This window comes from Hemitrygon akajei, chromosome 31, assembly GCF_048418815.1.
Source record: "Hemitrygon akajei chromosome 31, sHemAka1.3, whole genome shotgun sequence".
In the NCBI taxonomy this organism is placed as follows: Eukaryota; Metazoa; Chordata; class Chondrichthyes; order Myliobatiformes; family Dasyatidae; genus Hemitrygon; species Hemitrygon akajei.
Window position 1 is genome coordinate 11,894,145 of NC_133154.1, and position 15,896 is coordinate 11,910,040.

General features: G+C 46.6%; 1 protein-coding gene across 2 annotated transcripts in view; it reads right to left on the minus strand.

Moving 5' to 3' along the window:
• The window catches only part of cfap184 (cilia and flagella associated protein 184), a 39,148-nt gene that overhangs the window by 13,512 nt on the left and 9,740 nt on the right, over window positions 1–15,896 (minus strand). For both annotated transcript variants that reach the window (XM_073034156.1, XM_073034157.1), the window contains exon 6: window positions 5,188–5,362. In XM_073034156.1, coding sequence (XP_072890257.1) covers window positions 5,188–5,362 — 175 coding nt within the window. The remainder of the gene's footprint in view (window positions 1–5,187; window positions 5,363–15,896) is intronic.

Consider the following 15,896-nt stretch of genomic DNA (forward strand, 5'->3'; position numbering starts at 1 on the left):
ACATTAGGGACAGGCCAGCAAAATATAACCTATGGCAATTTGCTAAAACCCCTTCAATGATTTTACTGGGCTGGATTCTGAACAAAGAAAGAAGTACAAGAATTATTCTGTTTGTTTTTTGTGTATATACGGCCTAGTGAGCAAGAAGCAGGGGAGAGATTGGGGATTGGTTGTTATTGTCGCTGTATCTTTCTCTGCAAGTGAAGAGGTCAGGGATTGTTATTGATGCTGTTTTTTTCTGCAGGGGAGGGAGTGAGGATTTGCTGCTACTATCGCTGTTTTTGTCTCTGCAAGTGGGGGGGTGTCAGGGATTGTATTTGTCGCTGTTTTTTTTCTGCAGGGAAGGGGGTGAAAGATTTGGGTTTTGTGAGTTTTGTTTCTTTTTCTTTTTCATGCCGGGGTTGGGGGGAGAATTGATATCTTTTCTTTCATCACTCCCACATTCTTTCTGTATTCATGGCTATCTGGAGAAGACAGATATCAGAGTTGTATTGTACATGCATACTTTGATAATAAAATGAACCTTTGAACCAATAAGGACTAGGAACTACTTCACTGAACTGTGAAGTTTAATGGTGTAGATACCTGAAACTCAGTGATGGTTCAGTGGCTCCATTGAATGTATACAGTATGCAACCTGAAATTCTTACTCTCCACAGACAGCCTCAAAACAGAAAGCCCCAAAGAATGAATGACAGAAAAAATATAAAAACACCAAAGCCCCTGTCTCCCTCCCACACACAAGCAATATCAACCCTCCCCCCATTTATTCTAGCATAAAGCATCAGCACTCCCGTCACCCACAATTAAAGCAACAGCAAAACTCCAAAGAGAGACTATGGTCTAGAGTCCATCAAAAACTTGTGTTCATCTCTCTCAGTAACAAAGGAGAGTGAGCTATCACTCCGTCCACAGCATGAGTAGGCAAACATCCACTGTTTCAATCTTATAATATGTAATGCCGCTCTTATTTCAAGTTTCCCCAACTTGACAGTCAGCAAAAAAGAAATCATTTGGCATAGAGAAATCATTAGTTAGTCAAATATCCTGCTGCTGGTTACAATCAATAATCGACACTCGTCAGACCATTCAATTCTTAATTAGACTGGAAAATAACAAATGTTGTTCCTTTATTCAAAAAGGGAGGGAAACAGGATGCAAGAAACTACAGGCCAGTCACTTTAATGTCTGGCTAGAGGAGTGTTACAAACTATTACTAGAGATGTGAAGCAGAAAAAAAATCAAGCAAAGTCAACATGGTTTTGTATAATGGAGATTAATTTATTAAAGATATTTTAAAGAAGCAACATGTTGTGAGCATATTGAGCAGAATTTCTAGAAGGCATTTGATAAGATTTGCATTAAAGCTTATTGAAGAAAATAAAAGTTCATTGTGTAGAACATAACATATTGGTGAGGATAGATTAGCTGGCTAATAAACAACAGAAAATTGGCATAAAGATTGGCAGGGTAGAATGAGTAGTATACCATAGGATTGGTGCAGGAGTCTTAATTTGTTACAATTTAGATAAGTGACATTAAATTTGCTGGATAGGTAGCAAAGTAAGCTGTGCAGAGGACATAAGGAGGCTATGCAGGACCATACAGTACTCAGCAGCCACATTATTAAGCACCTTCTGTACTTAATGAAGTGGCCACTTAGTCTATGTTTGTGGTCTTCTGCTGCTCTCGCCCACCAGCTTCAAGGTTCAACATGCTGTGCATTCAGAGATGCTCTTCTGCATTTCACTGTTGTAACTGAGTCACTGCCACCTTCCTGGTGACTTGAACCAGTCTGGACATTCGTTAACATGGTGTTTTCACCCAAGAACTGCAGCTCACTAGTTGTTTTTTTTTTCATTCCTCACACCATTCTCTGTAAACTCTAGAGACTGCTGTGCGTGAAAATCTCAGGTGATCAGCAGTTTCTGAGATACTCAAACCACCCTGTCTGACACCGACAATCATTCCACGGCCCAAGTCACTTAGATCACATTTCTTCCCCATTCTGATGTTTGATGTGAACAACAACTGAACCTCTTGACCATGTCTGCATGCTTTTATGCATTGAGTTGTTACCACATGACTGGTTGATGAGATATTTGCATTAACGAGCAGGTGTACCTAATAAACTGGATGTTGATGAGTTAAGTGAGGAACATAGATAGGTTAAGAGAACAGATGAGGATCTAACAGGTAGAGTAAAATAAGGGAAAAGTAAATAGTCCATTCTGACAAGGAAATAAATATGACTCAATTACAGTCTGAGAAGCAGAGTGATCTGGGTGTTCTAGTGCAGGTCCGCAAAGTCTACTAGTTAAATACCTGGAATGGGAAGGTTGTCTCATGAGGAGAGGCTCTACAGAGTATACTTTACAGTTTAGAGAGCGAGGGCTAGTGTGATTGCAACTTGTTAGTTCTAGGGTGGATGTGGAAACGATAAATCCTCTTGTGAGAGAATCTAGAACTTGGTTTCTACAGTGAACGGTAGAACTTGAGAGAGTATTGAGAAGCAGAGAAAGCTCAGTGTATAAGTGCAAGGATCCTTAAAAAGGGCAGCAGAAGTAGATAAGGTGAAGAAGAAAGCATATTCTACACTTGTCCATTACTCAGGGCTTGGAACATAAGAGCTGGGAGGCACAACATTATAAAACATTATTTAGACTATAGCTGGCCTCCAAGAGGACCATAAACTTGTCATAGGGTTTGGAGGCTTGCTTGCCTCAATGACCCAGAGAGCTATGTAGGCTGGAGCCAGGGCCTTGTTCTTTGGCTCTTGGTAGGGTCATTCATGCCAAACAGGTCAAACGGTAGAGGCCAGACTAAGAGTGGTCCACTGGCCCTCCAGGTTCAGGGCTAACAACCCTGACTGGTGAAATAAGCTATGAAGAATCTTTCTATACAGATAGAGATGGAGGACCTTCATTGTTGTCCTAAATGCCGGCCGTGAGAGAATAGAGAGAATAGATAGGCATCGTTTCTTTTCCTTGGAGTGGTGGAGGGAGCAGCCAGTGGTACACAAGTTCATAAATTCAAGTTCAATTTATTGTCATTCAAATGTATAGTTGTCTACCGCCAAAGAAAACAACTTCCCCGGACCAAAGTGCACAACACAGTACATATAACTCACACACACAACACATAAAGTAATATTAGCACAAATAAATTAACAAATAATAAGGTGCATTTACAACTCAAGTTAAAAAGTCATCTGTAGAACACAGCAGTTCCCAAAATGGGTGATATCGCCCCCTGGAGGCGGTTTGAGTTTCTAATGGGGCGATGAAGATAAAGAGGTTGACAGGGAAGTGGGAGCAACTGAGGGATTACAGGCTTACTTTAAGAAATAAAATACTTATTATTTAATCCTCAGAGCCTCATAATTGATTACAATGATCCTGTAATCACCTCGTCTCTTGCTGACCCACCGTTCTCTTAGACTTTGCTCAAAGCATGTTATAGTTGCTGAAAAGTAGTGTGATGCTTCTGTACTTGGCATATCATGAAAAATCTGGACTGAAGAAATCATGAAAAAGGATCTAGTGCTTTCCTGGCAGACATGATGAATAAAATCTTCTTGTGCTTCCAGCCAGGTACAGGTATCGATTATAACCGATTACAAACTGTGCCATCTTCTTCAGGGATGATACCTGGGTATGTCTAGACTGGTGGTACTTATAGCTCTGTACTCAATCAGGTTTCCACTCTCCCACCTTGTTTACAATCAAATTCCAGTTCTTTCTTAGAGCGAGACCATCGTCTTTTCCTTTAGGTTTCTCTCAATGGCTTCCTTTACCAGTCGATCCCAAAAGTAATTGACGAGGCTCAGTAGTTTTGTGTCGTCAAAGTCAATCCAATGGCCATTATCAATGCAGTGTTGTGCTATCGCTGATTTTTCCGTATCTGAAGAAGCAGCTGAGGTGTAAGGGCAATGAACTCAGAGCCCTCTCCTCACAGTCCTCTATGTAGAAATTAACAATAGCCAGTGACAAGCACGATCCCATGGCCACTACGTCTGTTTGTTCCCCTTATAGAGGAAATACAGCAAGGTAAGGGTGTGTACAAAAAGATCAATGGTACCCTTATCAAACCCTGACCACAGGAGAACCAAGCTGTCCTTAATGGGATCTCTTGTGAACAGGGACACCATGTCAAAGCAGATTCAATGGGCCAAGTGGCCTAATTCTGCTCCTATATCTTATGGTCTAAAATCATAGCGATAAATAAAATCAAGTTCCATTTCTCAATTCTCGTCTATTTCAAGAGTTTTATATTGAGAATAAACAGTTTCAAACCTTGCTGTTGCGCACAGAAATCAGATGACTCTCAAAAGGAAACTACCTGAGATGCTTTGATGAACTTTTCAAAACTGTGTTATTGTTCTTTGAAGGCTAAAATTCAAGGAGGGGAATGGTTAACAGAGGTAAGCAAGAATGTAAAAGTGAACGTTCAGATCTGCCATTCATCTTGACGAATGGTACAGCAGGCTCGACCAACCAAACAACCCAGTCGTAGTCCTAAACCATATTTTACACAATTTTTCATGGTTTCACTAATAATTCTATAACAGTGCAAAACTGTATTTGATTTCTAAATTTGGCATTACTTCCTTTTGTATCCCATAATATAAATCAAAACTTAGAACCTCATTTGTCCTATAGATCATTCTTTTCACCTTCGGCAATCTGGGACATTAAATTAACCATCTAAAAGATTTTGTAAAGGCCTTGGGCTTTGCTGTAACATAATTACCATGGAGAGGATCACATAACCAGGACAACATACCTACAACGAATACTTGATTGTAACTGAATTTCATTGTCATATTACATAATGTGCCCAAATAACCAAATTTCTGTTCTTTAACATGGTTAACTATTACCATAGAATTTCCAATGTACAAACTGTTAATATCCATGCCACATTACTGCTCAGCTGAAAGAGCGGCATACTTTTTCAAGTTCTGTTTACATCACCAGTTTCAATGAGCCACTACCTTCTTCTTTCCAAGTCCTTTTTACCTGAGATAATGTGCCTTTTAATGGAAGCTATATCCTTTCTCTTCAACCTAGCATGACCCAATGAAAGTGTTTTTTTCTTTCCTTAACAGCCACATCATCCATCACAACCAGAAGCTGTAACATCTCGAGTCTCATTCTGTGCCATCCACAAGGATTGTGACAGTACCTCTGTTCTCTGGTGTCCCAGGTTCAGTGGTTGATGGAGCATTTGCAAGCTCCCCCTCTTCAGTACTTGCAGGAGATAAACCTTCACGAACAGCTTCTTCGTCTCCTTCTATGAAGTTCTCAGTATCAAGGAAAGCAGGTGTGGTCTGCCTCTCTGTCTCACTAGTTTCTTCACTCTGATTAATTGTGGACAAAGGTTAAATATTAAACCGTATAAATAGAACTGGTGAATCACTGAAGCAATAGAAAATATTAATAAATAGGATGTGGGTTGAAGTGTAATTTTCCTCAAAAATATTTGCCATTGTCCAGCTGCATTACATCCACATAGACATTGATGCCTCTTTTACTGCCTTGTACATGTCTTATACATGACAAATATAATTGTTTAAATATTACCAGTTTGTTACCAATTATTATCATGCTTATGTTTAAAAAGGATCATTGGTAATCAGAGTTCAAAGTAAAATTTACTATCAGAGTACATACATGTCACCACAAATAACCCTGAGATCTTCTTCCTGTGGGCATACTCAGCAAATCTATAGAACAGTATCTGGAGCAGGATCAATGAAAGAGCAAAAGTGTACAAGACAACAAACAGTGCAAATGCAAATATAAATAAACAGCGATAAATAATGAGAACATGAGATCACGAGATAGAAGCCTTAAAGTGAGATCATTGGTTGTGGGAACATCTCAATAGATGAGTATAATTATTCCCTTTTGTTCAAGAGCCTGATGGTTGAGGGGCAGTAACTGTTCTTGAACCTGGTGCGAATCTTGAAGCGCTTGTACCTTTTACCTGATGGCAGCAACGAGAAAAGAGCACGGCCTGGGTGGTGAGGATCTATGATGATGGATGCTGCTTTTCTACGAAAATGTTGGGAGGGAGTTACCTTTTATAGCAGTTTCTGCTCAAAGGCGTTGGAGTTCCCACACCAGGCGGTAGTGCAGCCAGTCAATCACTTTCCACTACACATCTATAGAATTGCTTTAGTATTGTCACATGTACCGAGATACAGTGAAAAACGTTGTTTTGCATGCCATCTAGAAAGATATTTCAAAACATAAGTAACTGAGATAGTACAAAGGGAAAAGCAGCAACTGAATACAAAATATAGTATTACAGCTACAGAGAAAGGGTAATGGTAGTCACCAAGGTACAAGGGCTATGGCAAGGTACTATGTATTGAAAGGTCAAGGATTCACCTTTATCATTCAAAAGGGCTCATAACAGCAGGATAAGAACTGTCCTTGAGCCTGGCAATGTGTGTTTTTGAGTTTTTGAATATTCTTCCCCATGGAAGAGGGGAGAAGAGAGAATGACTGCGTTGGGAAGAGTCAATGATTACGTTGCTGCTTTCCTGGGACAGGAAGAACTGTAGACAGTTGACAGAGGGGAGGCTGGTTTTCCCAATAGACTGAGTCCATCAGTGCTCAGAAATTTCTTGTAGTTTCGTACAGAGCGGTTGTCATACCAAGCTGTGGTGCTTTCTATGGTGCATCTGTAACAAGTGGTGAATGGAGACAGGGACGTCTCAAATTTATTTTGCCTTCTAAGGAAGTAGCAGTGCTGATGAGCTTTTTTTGGCCAAAGTGTCTACGTGGTAGGACCAGGGCAAGCTACTAGTGATACTTACAATTACACACGTGAAACTCTCAACCATCTCCACCTCACCACCATTGATACATACAAGAGCATGTACTCTGCCCTGCTTCCTGATGTCAATGACCTGCTCTTTTGTTAGCTGACGTTAAGGAAAGGTTGCTCCTTGTCACCTGGACACTAGGTTCTCCAGCTCATTTGGTTCTCTATCTCATTTTACATTCTGCTCAAATTTCCGTAGTCAACTGCAAGACATTCATTAGTTCTCCTGGTGATTGGTAAATGTGAAAGTGGAGCAAGAGCAGTTGGTACCATGTCCGATCCACAGTTCAGAAACAGTAAGCTGGAGCAAAGTGACTTCTGCACTAAGACTAAGGCAAGAGAAACATTAACCCACTCCAAATGACTATTTACTGATTTTCATTAAGACTCTATATTTGCTTATAACAAGCATGATGGCTCTACGCATATGGCAGATGTAGAAATGTAAAGAAATCCTAAGGACAGCCAGGTCTGAGAAAGTTTCCTCATAATCCCTCACAATTACCCAGGGTCAAGTCTCCACCTTGTCACAAGATTATGAATAGTGTCCTTGTTAACCATTGTTGCTTCTATTGAACTCTATATTTTCAGCCTCCTTTGCTCCAGGGACAACAGTCCCACCCTATCCAGTCTCCTCTTTTAACTTAAGCTGTCAAGTCCTTGCAACATCCTTGTGGTTAAGCTGCACCCCTCCAGCTTAACCACATTCTTCCTATGGTATGGTGATCATAATCTCACCAACTTCCTGCACCACTGATGTTTCAACACTGATACTTGCCATACTATATTCATATCCTGTACAATTCTGCCAATTCTAACTTACTTTATTTTTAAAATTAAATTTAACCAAAGGGACTTGTTTATGACCATGGTTACAGGCATATTGATTCCTAGCACAGCAGGTTAATTAAGAGCTCATGATCATAACTCCTATAACTATGACCAGTCTGTCCTGGCCAGGAACAAGTCCCTTTGGTTAAATTTAATTTTGATAAATTAGAATTGGCAGAACCGTACAGTATGTAATTATAGTATGACAAGTATCAATGTTGCTCCAAGAGGACCACAATCTTGTCATAGAGTTTGGAGGCTTGTGTGCCTCAATGACACAGAGAGCTATGTTGGCTGGAGTCAGGGCCTTGTGTTTTAGCTCTTGGTGGGGTCACCCATGCCAAACAGGTCAAAGGGTAGAGGCCAGACTAAGAGTGTCCACTGGTCCTCTAGGACCAACCCTGATTGGACAAAGATAAATTGTTACAGAAACTGCAATGAAGAATCCTTCTATATCTGTGTGCAATGGTATGGACGGGCAGAGATGGATGACCTTCATTGCTGCCTTAAACGCCAACAGCATAACGGGCAGTAAGTAGGTAGTAGTGTTGGAACATTAGCTGTAGAAGACATTAGTGAGACTACATCGTAGTATTCTGTGCAATTCTGATTGAAATACTAAAAGAAAAATGCGATTAAGCTATAGAGGGTGCAGGAAAGGTCTACACAGATGTTGCAAGTACTTGACAGCTTAAGTTTTAAGGAGAGACTGGACAGAGTGGGACTGATTTCTCTGGAGCAAAGGAGCCTTATAGAGATCAAAAAATCATAACAGGAACAGGTAAGGTGAATTGTCACAGTCCTGTTTCCCAGGGCAATGAAGACTAACGCTAAAGGGCACTGGTTTAAGGTGAAAGGAGCAAAACTGAAAAGGGACCTGAAAGACAGGTTTTCCACACAGTGGGTAGTGGGTATATAGAACGAGCTGTCAGGTGAAGGGGTAGAAGTGGGTACAATTACTAAAAGATATCTGGGCATGCACATTGGGAGGGAAGGTTTAGAGAGATTTGGACTAAATGGATGTAAATAGGACTGGATCAAGAAAGTACCTAAATCAACATGGATGGGTTGAGTGGGAGGACCTTCACCACGCTGTGGAACTCTGATTCTACTGAAGCATCTTCCGTTATAAATTTGATTATAAACGTAGACACACTAATATGTTTAGATTGTAGAATTACAAAATACAAACCCATTCTCCCTGCACCAGCTCTATACCGTAGCAGTGCTCCAGATACCAGTAACTGCATTTCCCACTGTCCACCTTGTCCAGACCCTACATCATCTTATGTCCTTCAATCAGATCTCCCCTTAGCCTCCTCTTCTGCAAAGAAAGCAATCTCACACTCTCTAAACTACCCTTGTAACCACAGTTCCTCATCCCAGGGATCATTCTCAAAACTCTTTTCTGGACACTCTCCAAGGCTTTCACATAACATGATGACTAGAATTGAACACAAAACTCCAGCTGAAGCTAGACCACTGTTTTATAAAAGTTTGACATTACTTCCTCATTTTTATACTCCTTGCCTTTGTTGGTAATGTCCCAAATTGTGCGTTCCTCGTTAACCATTTGCTCAATCTGCCCTTCAGTGACGTGCACCTGTATCCCCAGGCCCCTCTCAAACTTCCCTTCTAATTCAACAGGATCTTTTATTCTATGTTGCCTTTCCTCATCCTTTCTACCAAAATGCCACTCATCTACCCAGCAGATGAGAAATTCATTCCACTAGTGTCCTATGTATGGTTTGTACATAGGTTGGGGAAGACCTGTATAGTTGCCATAACCTGTCACTATTGTCTTCACACAATAAGATACAAGATTCAAGAATCAAGACAAAGGAGATGTGATGAATTTCAGGAAGTCTAAGCCTGCACTGCTCCCTGTTACTATTGATGCTGTGGATGTGGATGTGTTGAGGACTACAAGTACCTGGGGGTGCACCCGGATGACAAACTTGAGTGGAGCACCAACACAGAGGCTGTGTACAAGGAGGGCCAGAGTCACCTCTACTTCCTGAGGACACTGAGGTCCTTTGGAATATGCAGGCCTCTCCTTCACATGTTCTACTAGTCTGTTGTCGCCAGTACAATCTTCTACGTGGTGGTGTGCTGGGGCAATGGTATCAACACGGGTGATGCCAACAGGCTCAATAAACTGATTAGAGAGCCTGGCTCTGTTATAGGAGTCAGACTGGACACACTAGAGGCTGTGGTAGAACAAAGGACCCTACGGAAAATCCTGACAATTCTGGACGTTTCTCACCCTCTGCATGCCACCTTGGCTGAACAGACGAGCACTATCAGTAATAGACCAAGACAACTGCATTACTCCAAAGAGTGCTAGATGAGGTCATTTATACCTTCAGCCATGAGTCAACCTAAAGCCAGGAAAGTGATGACCCCCTCCTGTTAAACGGTTTAAGATAACTTATTTCTTATTTATTCATCTTACATCTATTCTAATACTGTATACCTGTGCACTTGTAATGCCCCCGTGACATTGTAATTTCCTTTGGGATCTGTAAAGTATTTATCTATCTAAGTTTATTTATCACATGTACATCAAAACATACAGTGAAATGTGTCATCTGTATGAACAATCAATGCACCCGAGGTGTGCTTGCAAGTGTCACAACATATTCCGGCTCCAACATAGCCTGCCCACCATGGTCAACAGAACACAAAATATAACAAACAACAAAACAAGATTAGCAAAACGATCCCTGTTCCTCCCTCCTACCCATGTACATACAGTCTTTCAACCCCTGTCTCCCAGGGCTGGCCTCCAGGCTCTAACCTCCAGCGGACTCAGATTCCGACCCGCAGGCACTGGGATTCAACTTCCCAGCGGACTCAGATTCGGACCCGCAGGCACTGGGATTCAACTTCCCAGCGGACTCAGATTCGGACCCGCAGGCACTGGGATTCAACTTCCCAGCGGACTCAGATTCCGACCCGCAGGCACTGGGATTCAACTTCCCAGCGGACTCAGATTCGGACCCGCAGGCACTGGGATTCAACTTCCCAGCGGACTCAGATTCCGACCCGCAGGCACTGGGATTCAACTTCCCAGCGGACTCAGATTCGGACCCGCAGGCACTGGGATTCAACTTCCCAGCAGACTCAGATTCGGACCCGCAGGCACTGGGATTCAACTTCCCAGCGGACTCAGATTCGGACCCGCGGGCACTGGGATTCAACTTCCCAGCGGACTCAGATTCGGACCCGCAGGCACTGGGATTCAACTTCCCAGCGGACTCAGATTCCGACCCACAGGCACTGGGATTCAACTTCCCAGCGGACTCAGATTCGGACCCACAGGCACTGGGATTCAACTTCCCAGCGGACTCAGATTCAGACCCGCGGGCACTGGGATTCAACTTCCCAGCGGACTCAGATTCGGACCCGCGGGCAATGGGATTCAACTTCCCAGCGGACTCAGATTCCAACCCGCAGGCACTGGGATTCAACTTCCCAGCGGACTCAGATTCCGACCCACAGGCACTGGGATTCAACTTCCCAGCGGACTCAGATTCGGACCCACGGGCACTGGGATTCAACTTCCCAGTGGACTCAGATTCGGACCCACGGGCACTGGGATTCAACTTCCCAGCGGACTCAGATTCGGACCCACAGGCACTGGGATTCAACTTCCCAGCGGACTCAGATTCGGACCCACAGGCACTGGGATTCAACTTCCCAGCGGACTCAGATTCGGACCCGCGGGCACTGGGATTCAACTTCCCAGCGGACTCAGATTCGGACCCGCGGGCACTGGGATTCAACTTCCCAGCGGACTCAGATTCGGACCCACGGGCACTGGGATTCAACTTCCCAGTGGACTCAGATTCGGACCCACGGGCACTGGGATTCAACTTCCCAGCGGACTCAGATTCGGACCCACAGGCACTGGGATTCAACTTCCCAGCGGACTCAGATTCGGACCCACAGGCACTGGGATTCAACTTCCCAGCGGACTCAGATTCGGACCCACAGGCACTGGGATTCAACTTCCCAGCGGACTCAGATTCGGACCCGCGGGCACTGGGATTCAACTTCCCAGCGGACTCAGATTCGGACCCACTGGCACTGGGATTCAACTTCCCAGCGGACTCAGATTCGGACCCACAGGCACTGGGATTCAACTTCCCAGCGGACTCAGATTCGGACCCGCGGGCACTGGGATTCAACTTCCCAGCGGACTCAGATTCGGACCCGCGGGCACTGGGATTCAACTTCCCAGCGGACTCAGATTCGGACCCGCGGGCACTGGGATTCAACTTCCCAGCGGACTCAGATTCGGACCCGCGGGCACTGGGATTCAACTTCCCAGCGGACTCAGATTCGGACCCGCGGGCACTGGGATTCAACTTCCCAGCGGACTCAGATTCGGACCCGCGGGCACTGGGATTCAACTTCCCAGCGGACTCAGATTCGGACCCGCGGGCACTGGGATTCAACTTCCCAGCGGACTCAGATTCGGACCCGCGGGCACTGGGATTCAACTTCCCAGCGGACTCAGATTCGGACCCGCGGGCACTGGGATTCAACTTCCCAGCAGACTCAGATTCGGACCCGCAGGCACTGGGATTCAACTTCCCAGCGGACTCAGATTCAGACCCGCGGGCACTGGGATTCAACTTCCCAGCGGACTCAGATTCGGACCCGCGGGCAATGGGATTCAACTTCCCAGCGGACTCAGATTCCAACCCGCAGGCACTGGGATTCAACTTCCCAGCGGACTCAGATTCCGACCCACAGGCACTGGGATTCAACTTCCCAGCGGACTCAGATTCGGACCCACGGGCACTGGGATTCAACTTCCCAGTGGACTCAGATTCGGACCCACGGGCACTGGGATTCAACTTCCCAGCGGACTCAGATTCGGACCCACAGGCACTGGGATTCAACTTCCCAGCGGACTCAGATTCGGACCCACAGGCACTGGGATTCAACTTCCCAGCGGACTCAGATTCGGACCCACAGGCACTGGGATTCAACTTCCCAGCGGACTCAGATTCGGACCCGCGGGCACTGGGATTCAACTTCCCAGCGGACTCAGATTCGGACCCACTGGCACTGGGATTCAACTTCCCAGCGGACTCAGATTCGGACCCACAGGCACTGGGATTCAACTTCCCAGCGGACTCAGATTCGGACCCGCGGGCACTGGGATTCAACTTCCCAGCGGACTCAGATTCGGACCCGCGGGCACTGGGATTCAACTTCCCAGCGGACTCAGATTCGGACCCACGGGCACTGGGATTCAACTTCCCAGCGGACTCAGATTCGGACCCGCGGGCACTGGGATTCAACTTCCCAGCGGACTCAGATTCGGACCCGCGGGCACTGGGATTCAACTTCCCAGCGGACTCAGATTCGGACCCGCGGGCACTGGGATTCAACTTCCCAGCGGACTCAGATTCGGACCCACAGGCACTGGGATTCAACTTCCCAGCGGACTCAGATTCGGACCCGCGGGCACTGGGATTCAACTTCCCAGCGGACTCAGATTCGGACCCGCGGGCACTGGGATTCAACTTCCCAGCGGACTCAGATTCGGACCCGCGGGCACTGGGATTCAACTTCCCAGCGGACTCAGATTCGGACCCGCGGGCACTGGGATTCAACTTCCCAGCGGACTCAGATTCGGACCCGCGGGCACTGGGATTCAACTTCCCAGCGGACTCAGATTCGGACCCACAGGCACTGGGATTCAACTTCCCAGCGGACTCAGATTCGGACCCGCGGGCACTGGGATTCAACTTCCCAGCGGACTCAGATTCGGACCCGCGGGCACTGGGATTCAACTTCCCAGCGGACTCAGATTCGGACCCGCGGGCACTGGGATTCAACTTCCCAGCGGACTCAGATTCGGACCCGCGGGCACTGGGATTCAACTTCCCAGCGGACTCAGATTCGGACCCGCGGGCACTGGGATTCAACTTCCCAGCGGACTCAGATTCGGACCCGCGGGCACTGGGATTCAACTTCCCAGCGGACTCAGATTCGGACCCGCGGGCACTGGGATTCAACTTCCCAGCGGACTCAGATTCGGACCCGCGGGCACTGGGATTCAACTTCCCAGCGGACTCAGATTCGGACCCACAGGCACTGGGATTCAACTTCCCAGCGGACTCAGATTCGGACCCGCGGGCACTGGGATTCAACTTCCCAGCGGACTCAGATTCGGACCCGCGGGCACTGGGATTCAACTTCCCAGCGGACTCAGATTCGGACCCGCGGGCACTGGGATTCAACTTCCCAGCGGACTCAGATTCGGACCCGCGGGCACTGGGATTCAACTTCCCAGCGGACTCAGATTCGGACCCGCGGGCACTGGGATTCAACTTCCCAGCGGACTCAGATTCGGACCCACAGGCACTGGGATTCAACTTCCCAGCGGACTCAGATTCGGACCCGCGGGCACTGGGATTCAACTTCCCAGCGGACTCAGATTCGGACCCGCGGGCACTGGGATTCAACTTCCCAGCGGACTCAGATTCGGACCCGCGGGCACTGGGATTCAACTTCCCAGCGGACTCAGATTCGGACCCGCGGGCACTGGGATTCAACTTCCCAGCGGACTCAGATTCGGACCCGCGGGCACTGGGATTCAACTTCCCAGCGGACTCAGATTCGGACCCGCGGGCACTGGGATTCAACTTCCCAGCGGACTCAGATTCGGACCCGCGGGCACTGGGATTCAACTTCCCAGCGGACTCAGATTCGGACCCGCGGGCACTGGGATTCAACTTCCCAGCGGACTCAGATTCGGACCCGCGGGCACTGGGATTCAACTTCCCAGCGGACTCAGATTCGGACCCGCAGGCACTGGGATTCAACTTCCCAGCGGACTCAGATTCCGACCCGCGGGCACTGGGATTCAACTTCCCAGCGGACTCAGATTCGGACCCGCGGGCACTGGGATTCAACTTCCCAGCGGACTCAGATTCGGACCCGCGGGCACTGGGATTCAACTTCCCAGCGGACTCAGATTCGGACCCGCGGGCACTGGGATTCAACTTCCCAGTGGACTCAGATTCGGACCCGCGGGCACTGGGATTCAACTTCCCAGCGGACTCAGATTCGGACCCGCGGGCACTGGGATTCAACTTCCCAGCGGACTCAGATTCGGACCCGCGGGCACTGGGATTCAACTTCCCAGCGGACTCAGATTCGGACCCGCGGGCACTGGGATTCAACTTCCCAGCGGACTCAGATTCGGACCCGCGGGCACTGGGATTCAACTTCCCAGCGGACTCAGTAAGATTCGCAGACAACGAGCATTGATTTCTGGACTTCTGGTTTGACCCCTTCCCTGGTGAAGGGAAGATCCTTCAGATCCTTAACAATGACCTCCTCCTTATCTGCAAGTTCCCGTTTTTGTTTTTTTATGGGCCCTACACTTCCATATACCATTACCAGTCTGTTTGTTATTCGTATGCCAGTGAAATGGGCTTCGATCCATGGCATTGATCCAGGACAAGCTGATTACCAAACACTAGGATCTCTAGACTCACTGTTGATGGGACCCCAAACATTTGGCCTCGAACTCCAGTATCATCAATTTGTTAACTCAGGGAGGTTCATCAGAACTTGTTCCTCCAGCTTGCACTGCTAAGTTTCAAGTCATCTGCAAACTTAGAACATTTGCCAAGCACTGCCAAAGTCTAGGTCATTAATAGAGATCAAAAAATAGCAGTGGCTCTAATATCAGTCCCTGGGGAGTGCCACATTTTTTTTGTCCAGACCAAAATATTATTAACCACCATACACTCTGCTGACTTCTCTTTAGTAAACTCTAAACCCAAAGAGTCTAAGGGGAGGTCTGATAGAAATACGATGAAGATGTGTGATATAGGCAGAGTGGAGGATGTTCTCTTTGATGAAGATTCTGAGGACTAGAGAATACGGCACAACCAATGAGCTTTTGAATTTCTGATGAACCTGGTATGTTGTACCCAATTAAAAACCTGAAGTTCATGTACATCATATTGATTACATTACCTTCTTCAATTCTTTCTGCTTCTCCTCAAAATTTTCTGTCAAATTGATTAAACGCAGTTTTCCCTGAACAAATCCCTGGTGATTTTTCTTCCTGTTGTGTTTTCAAAGTATGAATTATGACCTCAGCAGGCCAGGCAGCACCCATGGAAACAAGGGGCGCCCATTTAGAACGGAGAGAAGGAGGAATTTCCTTTGCCAGAGGGTGGTGAATCTAT